Source organism: Fusarium phalaenopsidis (genome assembly GCF_050370095.1).
Source record: "Fusarium phalaenopsidis strain FUZ10S chromosome Unknown contig_32292, whole genome shotgun sequence".
Classification (NCBI taxonomy): Eukaryota; Fungi; Ascomycota; class Sordariomycetes; order Hypocreales; family Nectriaceae; genus Fusarium; species Fusarium phalaenopsidis.
The window spans coordinates 3,778,321-3,796,338 of record NW_028145410.1 but is presented as its reverse complement, the minus strand read 5'-3'; the positions used below and the strand labels follow the sequence as shown (position 1 = coordinate 3,796,338).

Here is an 18,018-nt window from a genome sequence, read left to right as displayed (position 1 = left end):
GTGAGCGAAAGTCGAGGCAGTCTAGAGAAGGAGATAAATGACGGGAAAAGAGACTCTCAAATGGTGACTGTCTGGCCGGCAGCTTGATTCGATCTCATCAATCTGGGGGTACCTTGGGGTCAGGAGGGGATCTTCCGAAAGAGAAAAAGACTCGTGATCCCGACAGGCTGGAGTTGACCTTGACGAGAGGAGAAGTTGGGGATGAAGGGGGAATGAACAAACGAATGGACGAACAAAGAACAAACGAAGGCAAGCCGCTGGATGATTTGTGCTGAACCAACCCAGAGTTTTCCTTGACGGGAGATGACTCCAGGGGGATACAGGGCGCTCCGGGGTGGAGTGGGGTGTGAGCAGGGACAGGCAGAGACGTTGGAGGCTAGTCCTGAACTGGAATAGGGGATGGTTTGGGATGAGTACGTACTCCTTTTATTCTGGTGATGCCATTCAAGGGCCCGGGCGATTTGAGGGGACATGTAAGACACGAGGGATTACTTTTTAACTTTGATGCATTTCCTTGCTGCGATCAACTTTGAACCGCTGAATTCCAGTGGTAATGTAGCGCTGAATGGAACGATGGCTCATGGTGGACAAGGATTTTGAGGACTGCAAGAACAACCTGGAAGAAATTGGGACGGGATGAACAGTGCATGGTACGTACCTCCGGGGCATGCGACAGGGTGTGTGCTTAACAAGCACCATCCATGGACAGAGCTGTCAGGGGTGAATGCCCACCGCTCACGGCCCATTCCCAACAGGCGCTTCAGCGGTGCAGGTGGATTTTGGGCGTCTCCCTCAGCGGACTTGGCCCAGGCTTCCAGTGGACATGCGCTGGAACCCTCCACTCTGGAAATGGCCGGTCAAACGGTGGTGAGCATCAGCTTTCACCCACGTTGTTGACGACGCCTCTGGAATTTTTCCAAGCTGTTGGGTTTGATAAGATCTGAAAGGGATGGTACATCATTCAGAAGCATCGCGTCATGTTGACTTCAGGGGCCGGCGGCATGCCAATGGAAAACAAATGAGCCTCACACGTCCACGACCTACGCATTGGCAGCATTGACGCTCCTCACCACCACCACGGTCTGCCCACGAAACACAAGATGCTACCTATGTCCAACATACCAAGCGCGACACGAACCATGCGCGTCTCACCCGAGGGGATCCAGAGGTCTCGATGCCCTCGAGACACACACGGGCATTCACTCTCCCACAGCAGACTCAGGGACTCTGCCCACGTTTGCTCGCGCCCATCCGGCGGGCAACATGCATCCTGCAAACGCCAGGTCTCTCCCATCTTACATACCCGCCCGCCACCTCCGTGGGATCTGTACCGCTCAAGGGACCAAGTCTCGGATTTCAGGTTGCGGCATGGGAGAAACGGCCATGGGTTGTTGGCTGGAGTGCGAGCGACATGGGCTGGGGATAAGGTCTGACACTGACATGAAGCCATGGTGTCTTGGGGGAGATGCCACCGCCCTATCGCTGCTCCTGCAGTACTTCGCGAAAAGAGAGAGCAACGCGGCTGCAGGAGGGAATAGAGCCACAAGTCCTTGCTATCTCTCTGAGCTTCCCGCTGTGAATAGGGGCGGCGTGAGGCTTGCTTGGGTTTCTAAGCGGGCGGCTTCCAGACTGAGACCACAAGTGCAGCCGTTGGAGGCTACTGCAAGGAACGGCTTCCGGTCACATTTCCGTCCCATGCCATCCGTCCCCTAGTGCGTCGGCGAGTGCAACGCCTAGGGTTCCATTGGGCCTCGCTGTGAGGTGGGAATTGTGACGGACGCAAACTCTAAGCACCAAAGCAGAACGAGAGCTCGCTGCGAGTTGACCAACGAGGATTGGATCGATTGGCAGCCGTTATCCATCTCCTGAAGTCAATTTGACCTTCTGTAAGGAGAACGCTCTGTCTGCCAATTTGCAACGTCCGAGCTCTGTGTAAAGGATTCCAAACTTCAAGGGGTCAATACTACTCAGCTGATGCAAAGAGAACTTCAGTAACATGGCAGGGCGTATATCATCACAAAACTTTGCAGCAACTTTGATTGCTCAATCCCATCTAGCCCCGTCATCCCGGGTGAGGCGTTGCAGTTCAGAGCGCTAAATCGCAGCGTCACATTACGCATCTGAGGACCCAACATCTCACAACTTGCATCAACCAGACAGATCCCTTGGAGCACCCCTTTCGAGCCTCAATTCAGTCGTTGGAAGATCAATTTTCGCATCCCGCTTCTCAGACCAACCAGTTCCTCTCCTTACTATTCTCTGTGTCGCACACCAAACCTGGTGACACTCTCCACACTCGCCACTGGCCCCCCTGGATTGGGTTCTAGGATCAAGCGTCTTCCCGTGCTGCAACTCGGGCGATATGCAGTCGCATTGGCCTCCTGCAACTTACATACATGCTACTACCTCACTGGTCCTTGCTTGCGTGAGGTTCTTGGACGAGTAAGAGCTTGGGATTGGCTTCACCTCTTTCCCCTCTCTGCTCACCTTTCTTTTATCTCGCCAACTAGTGTCTGAATCTTGGTAGTCGTGTCGCTTCAGCTTCAGCTCGTCTGGGATCTTTGTTTAGAGGCGACGGCACAGATGCTATGCACAACCCCCTTCCCCTAAGTTGTGCCTCGTCTTTGAGTTTCGTCAAATGGTTTTTTCTTTTCCTACTTGATCTCAAACCGCCATCCCAGAAGCCTAGCCAGCCTGATCCTTCCATCCTTCCTAGACCGGTCGATCATTGCACTTTTTAAGATGGCTTACTCCACTCGTGAGCTCAAACAATTCCCGAGCTTCGATCTCACTCAGCACGACGCCGCGGTGCATCGTCTTCGGGGGCGGCTCGCAAAACTGCCGTCCAAGACACTCTAGCTAACTGTTTTTGCCGCCGCCATAGTGCCATGTTCGAGACACGATGATGGCATTCAGGGATCAACGGATGTCATTGCCAAGCTCCCCGCAGGATGTGAATCGCCCTTGGAAAGCCTCAGCCGCTTTCTTGACTCCAAACGCTCCGATTCCGCCGCGCGGCCTCGGAGTGTCGCAACAGGAGGTTCGGTTTCTTTTGCTGAAGAAGAGCCTGGAATGATGACCGAGCCTTCGGGGGCGCTTCTCTGGGGCCGCCTTGACACGGCCAGGCACAGGCACTCGCCAACCCCGATTACTAGAGACGCCCCCTGGGAGCTGTGCAAACGGCAACGGTGGAGGTAGTTCCCCTGATACTATTCCCCATATGGCCCTAGCCATCTTCTGCCCCGCTATTTTAGATGCTTTTGGACAGGGGAAGGAGAGGTGTGTTCGTTGGTTCAGGTTCCTTCCTCTGGTGCCTGCATCCGCGCGCGCACATGGTCGTGCCTGCTTGTGCGTGCAAAAGGTGACATCGCGGAAATCGGATCTGCCTTTAACCTCGTTCAACAGAACAGGTGCTCATGTGTCGCGGAAAATCTTGACCTCAGCATCCGTCATCGCAACCACCAGCGTCATCCCTCCCTCACTTTTCATCTCGATGTGCTGCCGATCTGTTCATGTGGCTGTTATTGATGATTAATTAATCCCCCTTGTCCGTGGCACCAGTTCAGTTCGGTTCAGAAAAGAGAACCGTCGTGGCGTTGTCGGCTACTGAACGCTAACCTTCAAGTTGGTTCGCGAGAAGAATTCCTCTCTTGACGGTTCCCAATGACAAACGGTGTCCGTTCCAGGGCTTTTCATCCTTCCCACAAAAACGGTTCGGGGCCACTTCGCTCGGCTTAGCGATCCATCCCATCCCAATCGACCGGTCGTCGACTCCCCCTCAGCTCGTCCAGTCTCGTCGTTCGCTGATCATGCCTGCGAATAGCGTAGAGCTTCCCACCCCGGTATCTCTCCCAACTCGCCGGGACCACCTAACGGCTCGCCTCGCTATGAACCGACATGACACTCGGCCCTCGACCTGCCAAAATGCAGCCTTGGACTGCTGGGCATGTCCGAGAAGCCCTGTCGAGAGTCAAGCCCTGTCGAGAGTCAAGCCCTGCCGGCTGCCACCATTCTGCCATGCTTCTTACATGTCTTCTGGGGACAGCTTATGGTTCAATTTTGATGACCCCCCAGTTGATCGCATAATGTTTCCCCGTGCGGTCCTGGCTACGGTGGTGACGGTAGGCTGTCTAGCTTCTGGCACAAACCCAGCGTGGTGGTCATGGAATGGCCCTGGAACTCTCGAGGCCTTCTAAATGTGACGTCCGCTCCATTCCTCCATTTCATCCGGAATCCCGGTACTCAACTCTGGCCAAGATATTCGAGCCTCATCAAACAGCATAGCTCATCATTTGATCAGGAATCGCAGTCAGCCGGTAAGGCCCATTTCCCAGCTCATCTCTCCTGGCTGAAATGGTGTCTCTCGGACGTTTTCTCCGCCACACCGCAGACAGTGTGCTGCTGAAACCATTCGGCCGAGCCTGGCAATTACACATTACGCCTTCGATTTCCCACGAGTTGGTATGCAACTCTGCTCGTTACGAGGTTTCTTGTGTCGGTTCGCGATGCGAAGTATTGTCCAAGTTGTCTGCGTCATCGTCAGCATCTTCATTTGCGACCAGCTGGTCTCAATCAAGACCCAGCTCCCTGGCTTTCACGCCCCCTCCCCTGCACGCACTAACAAGGCGGGAGCAAACAATTTCCGCCGAGAAATCATGAGCTTCCATCTCATTTGCCCTCGTGATACAGCTCCCTTCTTGGACCACGATGCCGACTCGGCGGGAACTATCTCGCCCATGCCAGCAGTTCATTCTGTGGTGGTGAGTTGATCCCGGCTCAGCTGGTTGAAGACTTGTTCTGTCCACGCTAGCCTGGCTTGAACTTGTTTCCTCAGTCCGTCGATGTTTGACTTTGGCTGTCGAAAGCCACCCGCTCCGTTTAATCTCACTACAGTCCACCACAGTCCACCTGCGCGGGGTTGGATGACGAAGCAAACATTCAATTCAAAGTAAACAAGCATTCGACGACGCGACGCGGCGCGGGGTCGGCAAAGTTGCATTGCATCCTCGGTCTTTCGTTGCGATATGGCGTTGTTGCGTGATGCGACTGTCATATCATGAAAGCGGCGCCATTGGCCTCCCTCGGCTCTCCCTTCATGGGCACGAGTTACCAGCGATGAGGGCCTCGGAAAAGGAGCTCTTCTCATTGATCGACGACAAAAAACTTACAAACGCTCGAACTGAGTTTGGGGACAGAGCCGGCATGTCCTTGACAGCTCCAGTCCCACAACCCCAACGGGTACAGCCGTGATCGACTGCCAGCTATCTTGAGAATACGTATGTCGATCATACACAAGATGGCGACACAAGTATGATCTTAGTGGCAAAGGATGCGTGCTATCGTTCCCTTGCTCTTCGCCATCTTCACAGCAACCGTTGGTTTCTTTTATTTATTCTCGGTAACCCAGGTTACGAATCGTCCTTGCAGATGGCTTCTGCAGGGCGAATGCAGACGCCGCACTTCATCATTTGAGACCTCGCCCCATCCGCTGAAGAAGCAGCTGATGGCAATGGAGCCCTGGCTTCCAGAATCAGCGCCATTGCGGAGAAAACTGGACTGAATGCAGCCACTGTTCATTTCACCCAAGCCCGCGCCATCGCCAGGGTCCAGGTGGCCTGATTGTGCCCTTGGCGGGAGATGGAACATCCACAGAAGCCTGGGATGAGACGGCCGGAATAAATCAACGAGGCGGTCCAGGGTCCTCGCACCCGACTGGCGGTCAGCTCACTGACGGGGAGCCAACATCAGATCTTGAGAGTGCCTCAATCTCAGTCTTGACGGTGAAAGATGCACTAGCGAACGCCCGACGCCTTGGATCTCACGATGCTGCACAAGCGTAGCAGTAGTGTGTATGACCCTGGCACAGACTCTTCGAGACTTGGAGACGTGGGGTAGGACATGGTATTGGTGAGAATAATGAGATCTATATACCAATCTACCTATGGATGCTTGCGAGTGCGAGCATATGTGCCCATCTGTATATCGGACATTGCCAAAGAACGCCACAACGCCTTCTGCCAGGATCCAACGACGCGCTGATAAGCGACGTCTAGGGTTCTGGGAAACCAATATTCCAACGCTATCTTTCAAATCAGACAGTCTGTACGGAGTCGTACTTTTCACTATTGACCTTGACCGTGGCCGGAGTCGTCTAACAACCAATGTTCCTTCAGCTTTGGTTCCTTTGGGCAGCGTCGAGGCTTGTCATGGACATATCCTCGTTGGTCTCGTTTGCCAGGGACTCGAAAGGGGGGTCCTTCTCATGGACGGCTGCTTCCCCGTGGTCAAAGGCGTATCCAGGGTGGCCAGCGTTCAGAAGGAGAACAGCAACGCACATCATGCTAAACAAGTGTTAGCAAAGCACGTAGACTTTGAGAAATTCGGAGCGACACTTACCAGCCTTCGAGGCCGATGAAGAGGCCCTCGTCTCGGAAGAGGGCACTGAAGTAACCCTGGCCCAACTCAGCAATACGGTAGGCGCATCGGATGAGGATGAAGACGGTAGAGAGGAAGAGGAAGATGAGGAAAGTCCTCATGGACTTGTTGAGTCGGTACTTGGAGGGCGAGCGAGCAGCTCTAGCGACGTAGTCGGCGAAGAGAGTGCAAAAGCAGATGAGAGTGACGACCTGGAAGATGAGGCCGGCAAGGGAGATATGCTCGCCGACCTTGACGGCAGCTCTGTCTGCACCAGTGGAAGACAGGGCACCGCCCACCGCTTGCAGGACGAGGGAGATGACATCGGAGGGGATGAAGACCCAGTAGAAGTAAGCGGCTGGGAACCGCGAGACAGATGGATCAACGAAGTTGATGCTGGTGGGTCGGTGTTAGAGGCTGGTTGCATGACATGGGATCCTGGCTTGGCCGAGCGAACTTACACTTGTGACAGGAGAACATAAATAGCGGCGGAAAAGAAAACGGGTGCTACAGTGATGCAAACTATCGAGTAAGTCAGTACATCATTCTTTTTCTCAATAACTCTTCTCCAGCGAGATGCCGGCTCTTCCGAATATCTCGTCGTCGTGGATGCACATACTGATTTGCATCAAGAACCCGTTAAAGTCGAAAGGGTTGTTGTAGATGATGAGACGCCCGACGTAACCAATGATCTCGAGAATGCATCCAGCCAGCATGCTCGACATGAAGCCCCAGGTCTTGAACTTGTAGCCCTGGAAGGCGTGGACAAGCCCTGACAGTCCAAAGATGGCGATGAAGACAGCGTTGGCGGGGATGCTGGGCCGATATCGCAAGAGACTGGCCTCGAGAGGACAGAGATCGAGGGTACAGTTGGCCAAGGGGCCAAAGGTGATGAGCCCGTTGGGCAGTCGGGTCATGCTCGTCATGTTTGCTTCGTTGAGTCGAGATGGTCGGTTTGTTGGGGTGGTTTAGGCAGCGGGAGATGAGGTTGAGTACAGGGGCGATTTTGCTGCGTGGGTGGTCTTATCGTGGGTTTTGGATCCAAGTTGAGTGACGCAGTGCAGCGTGCTATCCCGTGGTGGACGTTTATCGAGCGATATGCATCAAAAGCTCCGTTGGGGAGACAAGTCAGAGACTTGAAGGGGGGGAGGAGTCAAGATCTAAATCTAAAATACCCAAAAGAAAAACAATAAAAGGTGTCAGATATTTCCAAGATCTCGGGATCCATCAATGCCCGTCGGGGCAAAACACGTCAAATCACGCTACACCATGAAAGAAGCAGCGAACCGAAAAGCTCGTTTAGCTAGGGGGGTCAGACCACGAGGGGGATGGAAACGGAACCCGTAAAGGCAGAGTCAGGGTTCATGACGTCTCGGTGGGCCCGAAGGAACGGATGGGAGAGGCGCTCCGGAGCGGAGCCGGAGAGGTTCAGTTGCTCCGCTGCCTCCGTTTGTCGAGGGCGGTGTCCGCGGGGGGCCGTGGGGGTTTTGAGGCTGTGGGTGATGATTTTCGGTATAGTCAGGGCTAATACGATCTGATTGATAAGATTATTTTGATTAGATGGGGTTTTTGAGCCTGTTCGCCAAGAGAGGCTGAGGGCTTGGGAGGTAAGGGGTTCGTGAAGAGGTTCGTGATGACGAGAGTGGAGTGGCTGAGGTTCAGGAACTAGCAGTTAACAACTTAAAGTGGTTACAGGGGGAAAAAAAGAAACGAAAGACACGACGATGATAGAATATACATCGACATGGTCAAAGATGGGAAATCACCAATAGATGAGATAAATCTCAAATATTGAATCCCAGATGTTGGAGTCGCGTAGATCGGGCCGAGTCAAAGATCTACAACCATGCATTCGGGAGGCGGCGATTGCAACATTGATGTCTTTCCACTTTTGATTAAATAAAAATTTGCGATTGGCCCATTCAAATACAAAGGGTGGATGGGCGGAGAAATCGAGTTGCAAATGTAACATTTGGGACGGAATTTCGCCGTCGTTGTAGGGTAGATGCAAGACATGGGAATAACTTGAGGCACTCAGGGGTCTGTAGCATGACTGTGTATTAGACTCGATAGTATCAGATGACACGGAGAATTCACGTCAGACACTGAGGATCAGTATCCTCAAGGGTAACAAGCTGATGGCTGATTGTGGCACACTCTTCCGGCCAGCTGGGTTTTGGAGGGTGGTATTCCCTCCTGGGTGGGTAGGGACGCGACAAGTCTCGGCAACATCACGAGATGTGAAACGAAGAGCGTCGGAAAAATCCAGACACCTACTCGGGGTTCTCAAACGTCGGCCAACTGCAGGAGAACCCCATATATACCCGCGCTGATCTGGCTTCGGACCTCCGTAAGACCCGGCCATAGGGCTGAGCCAGCCCGGACGAGTTCCTGATCTTCGGTCCCGAAGACTGCGAAAGACCCACTTTTCTGGCTGATCTGCCGGGACCGAGTTCGGGGTATAGATTCGCATCGGTCGGTAGAAACATATTTGGCACTGTAGGTTGAGATCGTAGATGACGGATTCGGGAATTTGAAGGACTTGGTTCTCGTTGAGTATTCAAGTATAAAGATGACCCTGTCTCCTGATTTTTACCAGACTTTAAACAACAGCACATCACTCCCAATGCCCACCCACTTACACAATCTCAAACCCCTCATCACCCAAACAATCCTCCAAAGAATCAACATGAGCAACACAGACAAGACTTCAGTCATCGTCGTCGGTGGCAGTCTAGTCGGCCTCTCAACCGCCCTCTTTCTCTCCAAACAGCAAGTCCCCGTCATCCTTCTCGAGCGCCACAAGGGCAGCAGCGCCCACCCGCGAGCCATCGGCTACACAGCCCGGACCCTCGAGATCCTACGCTCCTTTGATGTAGAGTCTCGTCTCCCAAATGCGCGGTGGAAGGGCGGTCCTCCCCGTCGGATCGTTGTCGAGAGCTTGACGGGCAAGTGGCAGGACGAGAAGCACTGGACGCCCAAGCCTGCAGGTCCCAAGGACGGTCCAAAGCCCAAGAATCAGGAAGATTACTCACCGGTTTCTGGAATTGCGAGCGCCCAGGACAAGATCGAGCCTGTGCTGCGGGAATGCGCTATTGAGAGTGGCGCTGACTTGAGGCTGGGCTGGAAGGTCACCAGCTGGTCTCAGAATGACCACGGTGTGGCTGTAACCGCAGTCAGCAGCGACGGCACAGAAAAGCAAGTTGAGGCAAAGTATCTCGTGGCCTGCGACGGTGCACGGAGTCCCGTCCGCGAACAGCTCGGCATTAAGCGCGATGGAGTTGGCTTCTTACAGACTCTCCGTAGCATCCTCTTCCGCTGCGCCCCCATTGACCATTATCTCGATCGTGGCTACTCTCAGTTTCAGATCGAAGGTCGAGAGGATGGATTCAAGGGCTTTATGACAACCTATGGCGAAAGGCGATGGGCTCTTATGTGGAACCCAACAGAAGGATCTTCAGACGACACCATGGACGAGGCTACACAGAAGGACTCTATCCGCAAGGCCATCGGAAAGGATATCCCTGACAGCGACATCGAGCTCATCACAACAGGCGAGTGGGACCTCTGCGGTCTCGTAGCCGAAAAGTTCTCCTCTGGTCGCATCTTTCTCGCTGGTGATGCCGCACATGCCCTCCCACCTAACCGAGGAGGTTACGGCGCCAACACCGGTATCTCGGATGCCCACAACCTCGCCTGGAAGCTCGCCGCCGTTCTTAAGGGACACTCTCGCCCAGAACTTCTGGACACGTATGATGCAGAGCGCCGCCCTGTGGCTCTGGTGCGTCACGATCAGATCTTTGCACGGGATGACTACCAGCGGTTCCTGGTCGATCGGGAGTGGAAGTCAGATGGCGTGCAGATCCTAGATGACGTTGCCATGGAATTCGGACAGATCTATCATTCTAAATCCATCAGTGGAGCAGACGAGAACTTGCCACCCGCCAAAAGACCCGATGAGTGGCAAGGACAGCCTGGAACCCGTGCACCACACATCTCAATGCAGAGAGGAGGAGAAACCATCTCGAGCCTGGATCTGTTTGGTCAGGGCTGGGTCCTCGTCTCCAAGGATGAAGCATGGAGGACTGCTGCAAAGGAGGCAACGGGTATCGAGTGCAGCTTTGTCAAGGTCGATGAGACGAACCAGGGAGAATTCAGCGAGGCGTTTGGTGTTGACGACACTGGAGCTGTACTCGTGCGACCTGATGGCTACATTGCCTGGAGAGCAGCGACGAAACCTCAAGATGGCCTTGGTTCGTTGAGGGAGGTTCTTGCGCGGCTATCATGCTCTGTTGTTTAGGAGCGAACTGCATATGTGATGCAGGAGAGTGGAGGAACTATTTGAGTAATAGCAGAAAACCAAGAGAGTAATAATTGCGCAAAAATAGAGAAAATAGATCAATCCCATAATATTTACCAATCATTTTTCAATGTTTGTTTCCTGTTGCCAGTCAATATCTACAAGGAAAGGTCTGTATCCCCTCACCCAGCAACCCGCACCAAAAGCAATTCCACCATCTATCTACAAGGCCGATCCCAGAGACCATCGCTTACACTTGCTCGACCAAAAAGGTCGCATATGTTGTCGTAGAAACGCGTCTTTTCAGCCGGCCCGCTCTCTTCTCGCCCGCATATGCAGGCCGCTTGTGCAGGTCAGGAGTAGACGAACCAGCTATCCCCCTGCTCTGAATAAAGTGATGCCTGGGTAGGATGTAGAGGTTGATAGATGCCTCTTTGTGAGCCGCGTCATGGGCCGCAGGTAGCTGAAAAGGCAGCCATAAAAGTAAGCCCAAGGGTTGGAAAATGACGAAGCGAATGGTTGAGAGTGAAAGAAAACCGTGTTCTCTTGCATATGAACGGCCGCAATCAATAGAAAAGCAGCACAATATTTCCCTCTAGTCTCATGACTGATAGACAAACCTATTCAGCTGATCATCCTCGTGTCTTTGTCAGAGTCTCTGTCCGCTCCCGGCGATTAGCGGCGCTGCTCTCAGTGGGTCAGTCCCCCTAATTTAGCGGCCGTCACGCGTTCCAACCCCGCCCCCGCCGGCGGATGCTTCGGTGCATGTCTCTCCAAGATCTTGGTCTAGGCCGGAATAGGAGCATCCTCAGATCTTTTGACCATCAGCATCGGCCCTCGCAACATTTCTTTTCCCTCTTTCCTCCCTCTCTCCACTTCCTCGCTGCGGCCGATAAACACGTCCATCGGTTCCTTGTTGTTTACATCTCTCAATCTCTATAAGAACCGAGGACGTCGAGGCGCTCCTCGACCTTTTGTCGCAATCATGTTTGACCTCTTCCCTATGATCTTGTCGTAAGCTCTTGTCCCACCATCATCGTCATGAGCCGTCATGACCCGCGACAGTGACCAGAACCACCTCCGATCGCTAACTGCTTGTCTTCAGCTCTGTCGCCTCGTTTCTCTTCCCCATCTTCGCCTCTTACAAGGCTCTCAAGACCCATGATCCCGCCGAGCTGACACCATGGCTCATGTACTGGGTCGTGCTCAGCTGTTGTCTCCTCGTTGAATCTTGGGTCTGGTTCATTGTGTCATGGTGAGCTGCGCCAGTTTGACTTCGGCTAGCTCTAGCTAACTTCCCGTCAAGGATTCCCCTCTACGGCTACTTCCGCCTCCTCTTCCTCCTCTACCTCATCCTCCCCCAGACCCAGGGCGCCCGGCGCATATACGAGGACAAGATCCACCCGTGGCTCGAGGAGAACGAGACCCAGATTGATGACTTTATCGCGAGCGCCCACGAACGCCTGACCGCCGCCGGCATTGCCTACCTCAAGCTCGCCATCGAGCAGTTCAAGACAAAGGTCCTCGGCCTCCCGCCCTCGGAGCAGGCCTCGCCTCCTCCAGAGCCCGCTCAGAGCTACACACAGTCGCTGCTCTCGCGGTTTAGCGTCCCCGCAGCGAGATGGACTGGCGATGCCAACAACAGCACTGGCACCGACTTTTATAGTCTGCTTTCCAGTGCTGTCGCGGCCGCTACCAACGCGGGTGCAAGTGCGGCTGGTACGAGGACTGCCGGCGGCAACGTTACCAACACAGGCACCCTGATTCCACCTCACCTCCGAGACTCCAATGAGAGGATGACCTTTATCTCTGCTCAGCGTGACCGTCTCAACATTCTCCTTACTGCGCTAGACCGTGAGGCTCAGAATCTACGCAACGAGACCCAGCGGGCGCAAACACGCGCAGCCCACCGCCGTGCACCATCCATGTCCTACGATGGAACCGAAGACGACGAGCCGACCCAGCGACCTCCCAGCGGTCTCAGCGGATGGAGCGGCATGAGCAAGAGCCGCAGCGAGACTGACTTTGAGAGGATCGACGCTGAAAGCGGTACTGAAGATGACGGCACGGTGCGCCGACGAAACATGGGAGCTGGTACTAGAAACACATCTGGCACATGGGTTCCGTGGGGATGGGGTGGTGATGCTTCTCCCGGGGGCGGAGCGAGGTCCTCCGGAATGGAAAGGTAGAGACGCCGTTCTCGGAGACAGGCATTGCAGGAGTTTTGGTCTTGCGGGTAGACAATTGGACCTGAAGGTGTTTCTTGATATGGGGTTGGGATCATCGGAGGGCATTGATAATCGTATCCAGGAATTAGGTTGAGCAGAATCGATATGCACATCTATAGACAGGGTGTATATCCCCTCTCTTCAGTCATGTCCCCCCGATGCGACAGTTTGCTCCATTCGCCAAACCCACTTGTTTCGGTTTCATCCATACCGTGCATCATTGATATATCTTACAGTCGTCCAACGTTTTTTTACCCTGAACCAATCCTCGTTCTATACACATGAAAGTACACGGGGAGTAATACATCTCCCCTACCCAATTAGTCATGGCGTTAAACATGTCATTTCTTTTTAAACCAGCTTGTAGGGGAACACTGGCTCGGCGAGACCCTTCTTGTACCAAAAGGTCCTCTTCTTCTTGGTGGTGACGTGCTCGACCCAGCGCTCCTCCATGTAGTGCTTGCGGAACCAGCGCAGGAAGACGGGGTCCCAGAGCTCAGAGGCGATGCCGAGGTCCTTGCAGCATCGCATCAGGGCGTTGGACTTGCAGCCCTCGATGGCGGCGGGGAGACCCTCGGCGGAGAAGTAGTTGTTGACACCCTGCGCTTGGGAGACGAAGCTGGCCATGTGTTAGTTTTTTGTTACAATTGGTAACGCAAGGAAGGAGACTTACCGGCCGTTGACGATGAGTGCGTACTCGCGCGTCACGATATTAGTTCCCACAACCACCTCTCCACGGTTCACCATACCCCATCCCATAGGTCCAAACGCCTCATTCAACCGCCGCCTGTACTTGACTTCTGGCAGATAAACGATACCATCAGGCTTGACCTCGACGTCGTCCGGGTTGATTGGCCGTGCGAGGACCCTGTTCTGTTCCGCGGTGACGGGCCGGGACCCAATTCCGAACCAGCTCTTCTCCCAGTCAACCTCATGGGGCGCATCCGCGTGCTTGCCATCCCAGATGCGGGGCGAGCCTAGAGGCTCCTGTCGCGGCTTTGACTCGCTCAGTGACTGCTCAGCCACGGGCGCAGGCTGGTACGGGTTGCTCGGGCCGCTCGAGGTGCTTGCGGCCTTGGTGGGGGGGGCCGGCTTGGAAGAAGAAGGCTTTGCTTTGGAGACGGGCTTCGTTTTGGCGTATGTAGGCGCCGGAACTGGCTTGGCGGCAGACTTCGCTGCGGACTTTGCAGCGGGCTTCGAGACATCCTCCTGGTTCACCTGTGTGACGTCCTCGGCGGGCTTCTGAAGCGTAATATCAGGCTTCGCACTCGAATTGTCGTTGCTCTCCGTCGTGGAGGGGACGGCGGTGGCAGAGGGTGCAGCGGTCTTGGTCGCCTCGGTGGAATAGCGCATCAGAGGTGCAATTGGGCGAGCCCGGGCGAAAGGCAGCCTCTGGGCCGCAAAGAGAGCCCGGCGAGGGACGAACATGGTGAATGTGATGGTGGGGGTGGGGAGAGGTCGTCGATATACACCTAGAAAAGTTGCTTGAGGGCGCTGGTAATAATTTTGGTCCATGACAGTGTCGTCGGGTGAATAGAAAGTCCGGGACACAGTGTGGGGACAGTGTGCAAGGTGTCATGATGGCTTCATTCTTGAGGAGGTAGAGTGAAGAGATGGGCTTGAGAAGCTCTAATGATACACTTTTGATAAAATTCCGGTATAATCGGACACTCTTATCGTACAATCCAGTATTCGACTCTTAAGCATCCTTCATATCGGTGCGCTTGTCGTTGTCGTGAGCTTTCCAGCACCGTTTGAATTCCTCCATCTAGATGTCATCAGTATTGCTTCATGAAAGTAGAAAAGAGTCTCTAAAATGATATAGAGGCAGTAGATATGACAGATAACTCACCTCTGAAGCGCACGCGCGCCAATCCTTCTTTTCAAAGTAGCAATCCGTCATCTTGGTGTTTTCCTCTACAACATCGCATCCGAGTCAGCAATCACCAAAATCTCCCTTGACCCCCAACAATAAACCCCAACACCGAGACCGGACAACCGCGCACCCCAAAGAGTGCATCTTAGGTCTCCGTGTGGATTTCTTCTCTTTTGCAAACTCACCTGCGCATCCGGTGCTAAAGATCCGCTTGTCCCTGCATCAGCGGCAATTAAAGGTCCTCGGCTTTAGCAGGAGATACTCTCGGGTGAAGACAGAAGGCAAACTCACCACTCATCGGGCTCATCGTCGTCTTCCTCCTCCGCCTTTTGCTGCGCTTGGCTCTCTTCCTTGGTCATCTTTCTTTGATCAAAAGATCACGTGTATTCTTTTTCTTCTTGTCGTCGTTGTTGTTGCAAAGAGAAAGTCAGGTGGTTCGAGGCGGAAAATTGGCCGAGGCGAGATCCAACAAAAAGTCAAGTGACAAAGAAAAGAGACGAGCTCATCGAGAGACTTCAACACACCCCGGAAGCGGAACAACACAGACCAACAATGGCCCCGGCCAAGCTCAACGTGCTCGTCTATACAGGTTCGAATTGCCTCACTCATCTCGCTCGATTTCCCTCGTGCTGATTCAACTTGCAAAAAAGGCCTCGGCACGACTGTTGAGTCTGTCAAGCATTGCATATGGACTCTTCGCCGTCTGCTCGGACCCAATTATGCCGTTATTCCCATTACTGAGACCATTCTACTCAAGGAACCATGGGCGTCAACATGCGCTATGCTCGTGTTCCCCGGTGGTGGTGACTTGGGCTACTGCCAGGCACTGAACGGCGAGGGAAATCGTCGCATCAGCGACTTTGTCCGGAAGGGCGGCGCATACCTGGGCTTTTGCGCCGGAGGCTACTACGGAAGCCGAAGATGCGAATTTGAAGTCGGAAACAAGCCTCTCGAGGTCATCGGCAGTAGGGAGCTCGGCTTCTTCCCCGGAACTTGTCGCGGAGGAGCCTTCAAGGGCTTTGAGTATCGCAGTGAAAGCGGAGCCAGGGTTGTGCAGCTCAAAGTATTCAAGGAAGCCTTTGAGCAGGAAGTTGAATCCGAGATCGTCTCGTACTACAACGGTGGTGGCATTTTTGTTGATGCTGCTTCCATCAAGGAGAGAAAGGTCGAGGTTCTGGCTTCCTACGAAGAGGAGACAGATGTTGATGGCGGAGATGGCAAGGCGGCAGTTGTTCTCTGCACTGTTGGCAGTGGAAAGGCATTGCTCACTGGCCCTCACCCTGAGTAAGAACCATCCCAGCTGCTAATTGTCATGAACTCACTAACACCGTCCAGATTCGCTGCCATCAACTTGCACCCCCATCCGACCATCCCCGGCTATGACGAGCTGATCAGCAGGCTAGCCGACGCTGACAAGCCTCGAGTCGAGTTTCTCAAGGCATGCCTGACCAAGCTGGGCCTCGAGGTCAGCCAGCATGACTCTGGCATCCCATCTCTTTCACGCCTCCACATCTCATCCATCGACGACACTGGAGTATCGGAGCTGCTAGCCGACTGGGCCGACATCATCGACAAGGAAGACGGGGAAGAATGGATCCGGGCAGAGACGGACACGTTCCACATTCAAAACGAGGATACCATCTGGAGTGTTGAGGGTCTGCAGCAGTCCCTAGCAGAGACCAATGGCTCCAACATGTCTGAAAATGGCATCATCGACTACACAAAGGTCATCAAGAAGATCTTTCCTCACGAGAAGGGCCACCCGCATCCGAAGCTTACTCCTCAGTTTAACCATGGCCTGTACTTTTCGGGGTTGAAGCGTTACCGACAGATTGAGCCCACAGCTCAGGATTGGGGTAACTTGCTCATGTATGGCGAGGTCCTGACGAGCACAAACACCATTCTCGAGAAGTACGTGGCTTTATGCCCTTTCACTATTTATCAGTGAATGCTAATTGTGCTAGAAACCCCAAGCTCATGTCAAAACTCCCGACTGGCTTCACAGTTGCCGCAACTACTCAGGTTGCCGGCCGAGGTCGTGGAAACAACGTCTGGATTGCACCCCCTGGAATGCTCATCTACTCCGTCGTCATCAATCATCCCGCTCACCTTGCCGTCTCTCGCCCTGTAGTGTTTATCCAGTACATTGCCGCCGTAGCCATGGTTGAAGCCGTCCAGTCGTACGACCGCGGCTATGAGAACATCCCTATCAAGCTCAAGTGGCCCAATGACCTTTGTAAGCCAAACTAGATCTGTTACAATACCGATACTAACAGGAGTAGATGCTCTCGATCCCACAAAGCCGGCAGACAAGCCTCACTACGTCAAGGTCGGCGGCATCCTGTCGCAGTGCCTTTACTTTGACGGCGCCTACCAAATCATCCTTGGCATCGGTCTCAACACCACAAACCCTCGTCCGACAATGTCTATATCCGATCTCGTCCCGCCCGGTGCCCCTGAGCTACACCTCGAGACCCTCCTTGCCCGTGTACTAACCCGCCTCGAGGCCATCTACGCCCAGTTCCTCCGTGAAGGTTTCTCACGCGACCTCGAGGCCCGTTACTACCGTCACTGGCTACACACTGGTCAAGCCGTCACGCTTGAAGCTGAAGGTGGTGTAAAGGCTCGCGTTTTGGGCATCACACGTGACTGGGGCATGTTGAGGGCTGAGGAAACGGACGCAAGCGGGAGGGCAACGGGCAAAATCTGGACCCTGCAGAGCGACGAGAATAGCTTTGACTACTGGAAGGGTCTGGTCAGGAGGAAGACATAGCACATGCATTTTAGCCAGACAACAAGAATAAAAAATAGACACCCATCGTCTGGTCTTTCGGCAAACCGTCGAGGCGTTACACCACACTTGCAAACCGTCGATAAATGTCTGCCAACGAGCATGTGTCGACCATGGTTCGCAAATCATTCATGGCAAACGTGCTGCTACTCCTAATATTTGACTTGTTTTGCAATGAATCAGTCGGTCTTGACGTGTTTATATATTGGGCCTTTGTCCCTGGGAATCTCTCGACTCTTAGAATCTCGTCAAACTATACTTCCCATACTTTATTTAAGACATCACTTCTCTCTTACTGCTCACTTGTCTAAGGATACTTACTCTACCATGCTTTCGTATCGGCATTTTAATATGTGGTTTCTTTACTTTCTCCTTTGGCAAGTACTGTCAGTTAGCTGCTTGTCTAGCG

At 53.7% G+C, this 18,018-nt stretch overlaps 5 protein-coding genes across 5 annotated transcripts; 3 read left to right on the top strand and 2 right to left on the bottom strand.

Moving 5' to 3' along the window:
* Positions 1-6,169: 6,169 nt before the first annotated feature.
* Positions 6,170-7,331, bottom strand: LRP88_05420 (RTA1 like protein-domain-containing protein; the record flags this gene model as incomplete). The annotated part of the gene is made up of 4 exons (XM_083241972.1): positions 6,170-6,341; positions 6,397-6,810; positions 6,876-6,936; positions 7,034-7,331. 4 exons carry the CDS (start codon positions 7,329-7,331, stop codon positions 6,170-6,172), a joined length of 945 nt encoding a protein of 314 aa, XP_083103120.1.
* Positions 7,332-9,103: 1,772 nt separating this feature from the next.
* On the top strand, positions 9,104-10,714 carry LRP88_05419 (FAD binding domain-containing protein; the record flags this gene model as incomplete). The annotated part of the gene is made up of 1 exon (XM_083241971.1): positions 9,104-10,714. One exon carries the CDS (start codon positions 9,104-9,106, stop codon positions 10,712-10,714), a length of 1,611 nt encoding a protein of 536 aa, XP_083103119.1.
* A 985-nt stretch (positions 10,715-11,699) lies between these two features.
* LRP88_05418 (TB2/DP1, HVA22 family-domain-containing protein) lies at positions 11,700-12,903 on the top strand (the record flags this gene model as incomplete). Its single annotated transcript, XM_083241970.1, has 3 exons — positions 11,700-11,728; positions 11,820-11,969; positions 12,021-12,903. The coding sequence occupies 3 exons, from the start codon at positions 11,700-11,702 to the stop codon at positions 12,901-12,903; spliced, it is 1,062 nt and encodes a 353-aa protein (XP_083103118.1).
* A 390-nt stretch (positions 12,904-13,293) lies between these two features.
* LRP88_05417 (mitochondrial genome maintenance MGM101-domain-containing protein) lies at positions 13,294-14,370 on the bottom strand (the record flags this gene model as incomplete). Its single annotated transcript, XM_083241969.1, has 2 exons — positions 13,294-13,561; positions 13,616-14,370. 2 exons carry the CDS (start codon positions 14,368-14,370, stop codon positions 13,294-13,296), a joined length of 1,023 nt encoding a protein of 340 aa, XP_083103117.1.
* Positions 14,371-15,370: 1,000 nt separating this feature from the next.
* Positions 15,371-17,591, top strand: LRP88_05416 (biotin--[acetyl-CoA-carboxylase] ligase BPL1; the record flags this gene model as incomplete). Its single annotated transcript, XM_083241968.1, has 5 exons — positions 15,371-15,407; positions 15,469-16,102; positions 16,154-16,729; positions 16,783-17,054; positions 17,128-17,591. 5 exons carry the CDS (start codon positions 15,371-15,373, stop codon positions 17,589-17,591), a joined length of 1,983 nt encoding a protein of 660 aa, XP_083103116.1.
* Between the last annotated feature and the right edge of the window lie 427 nt (positions 17,592-18,018).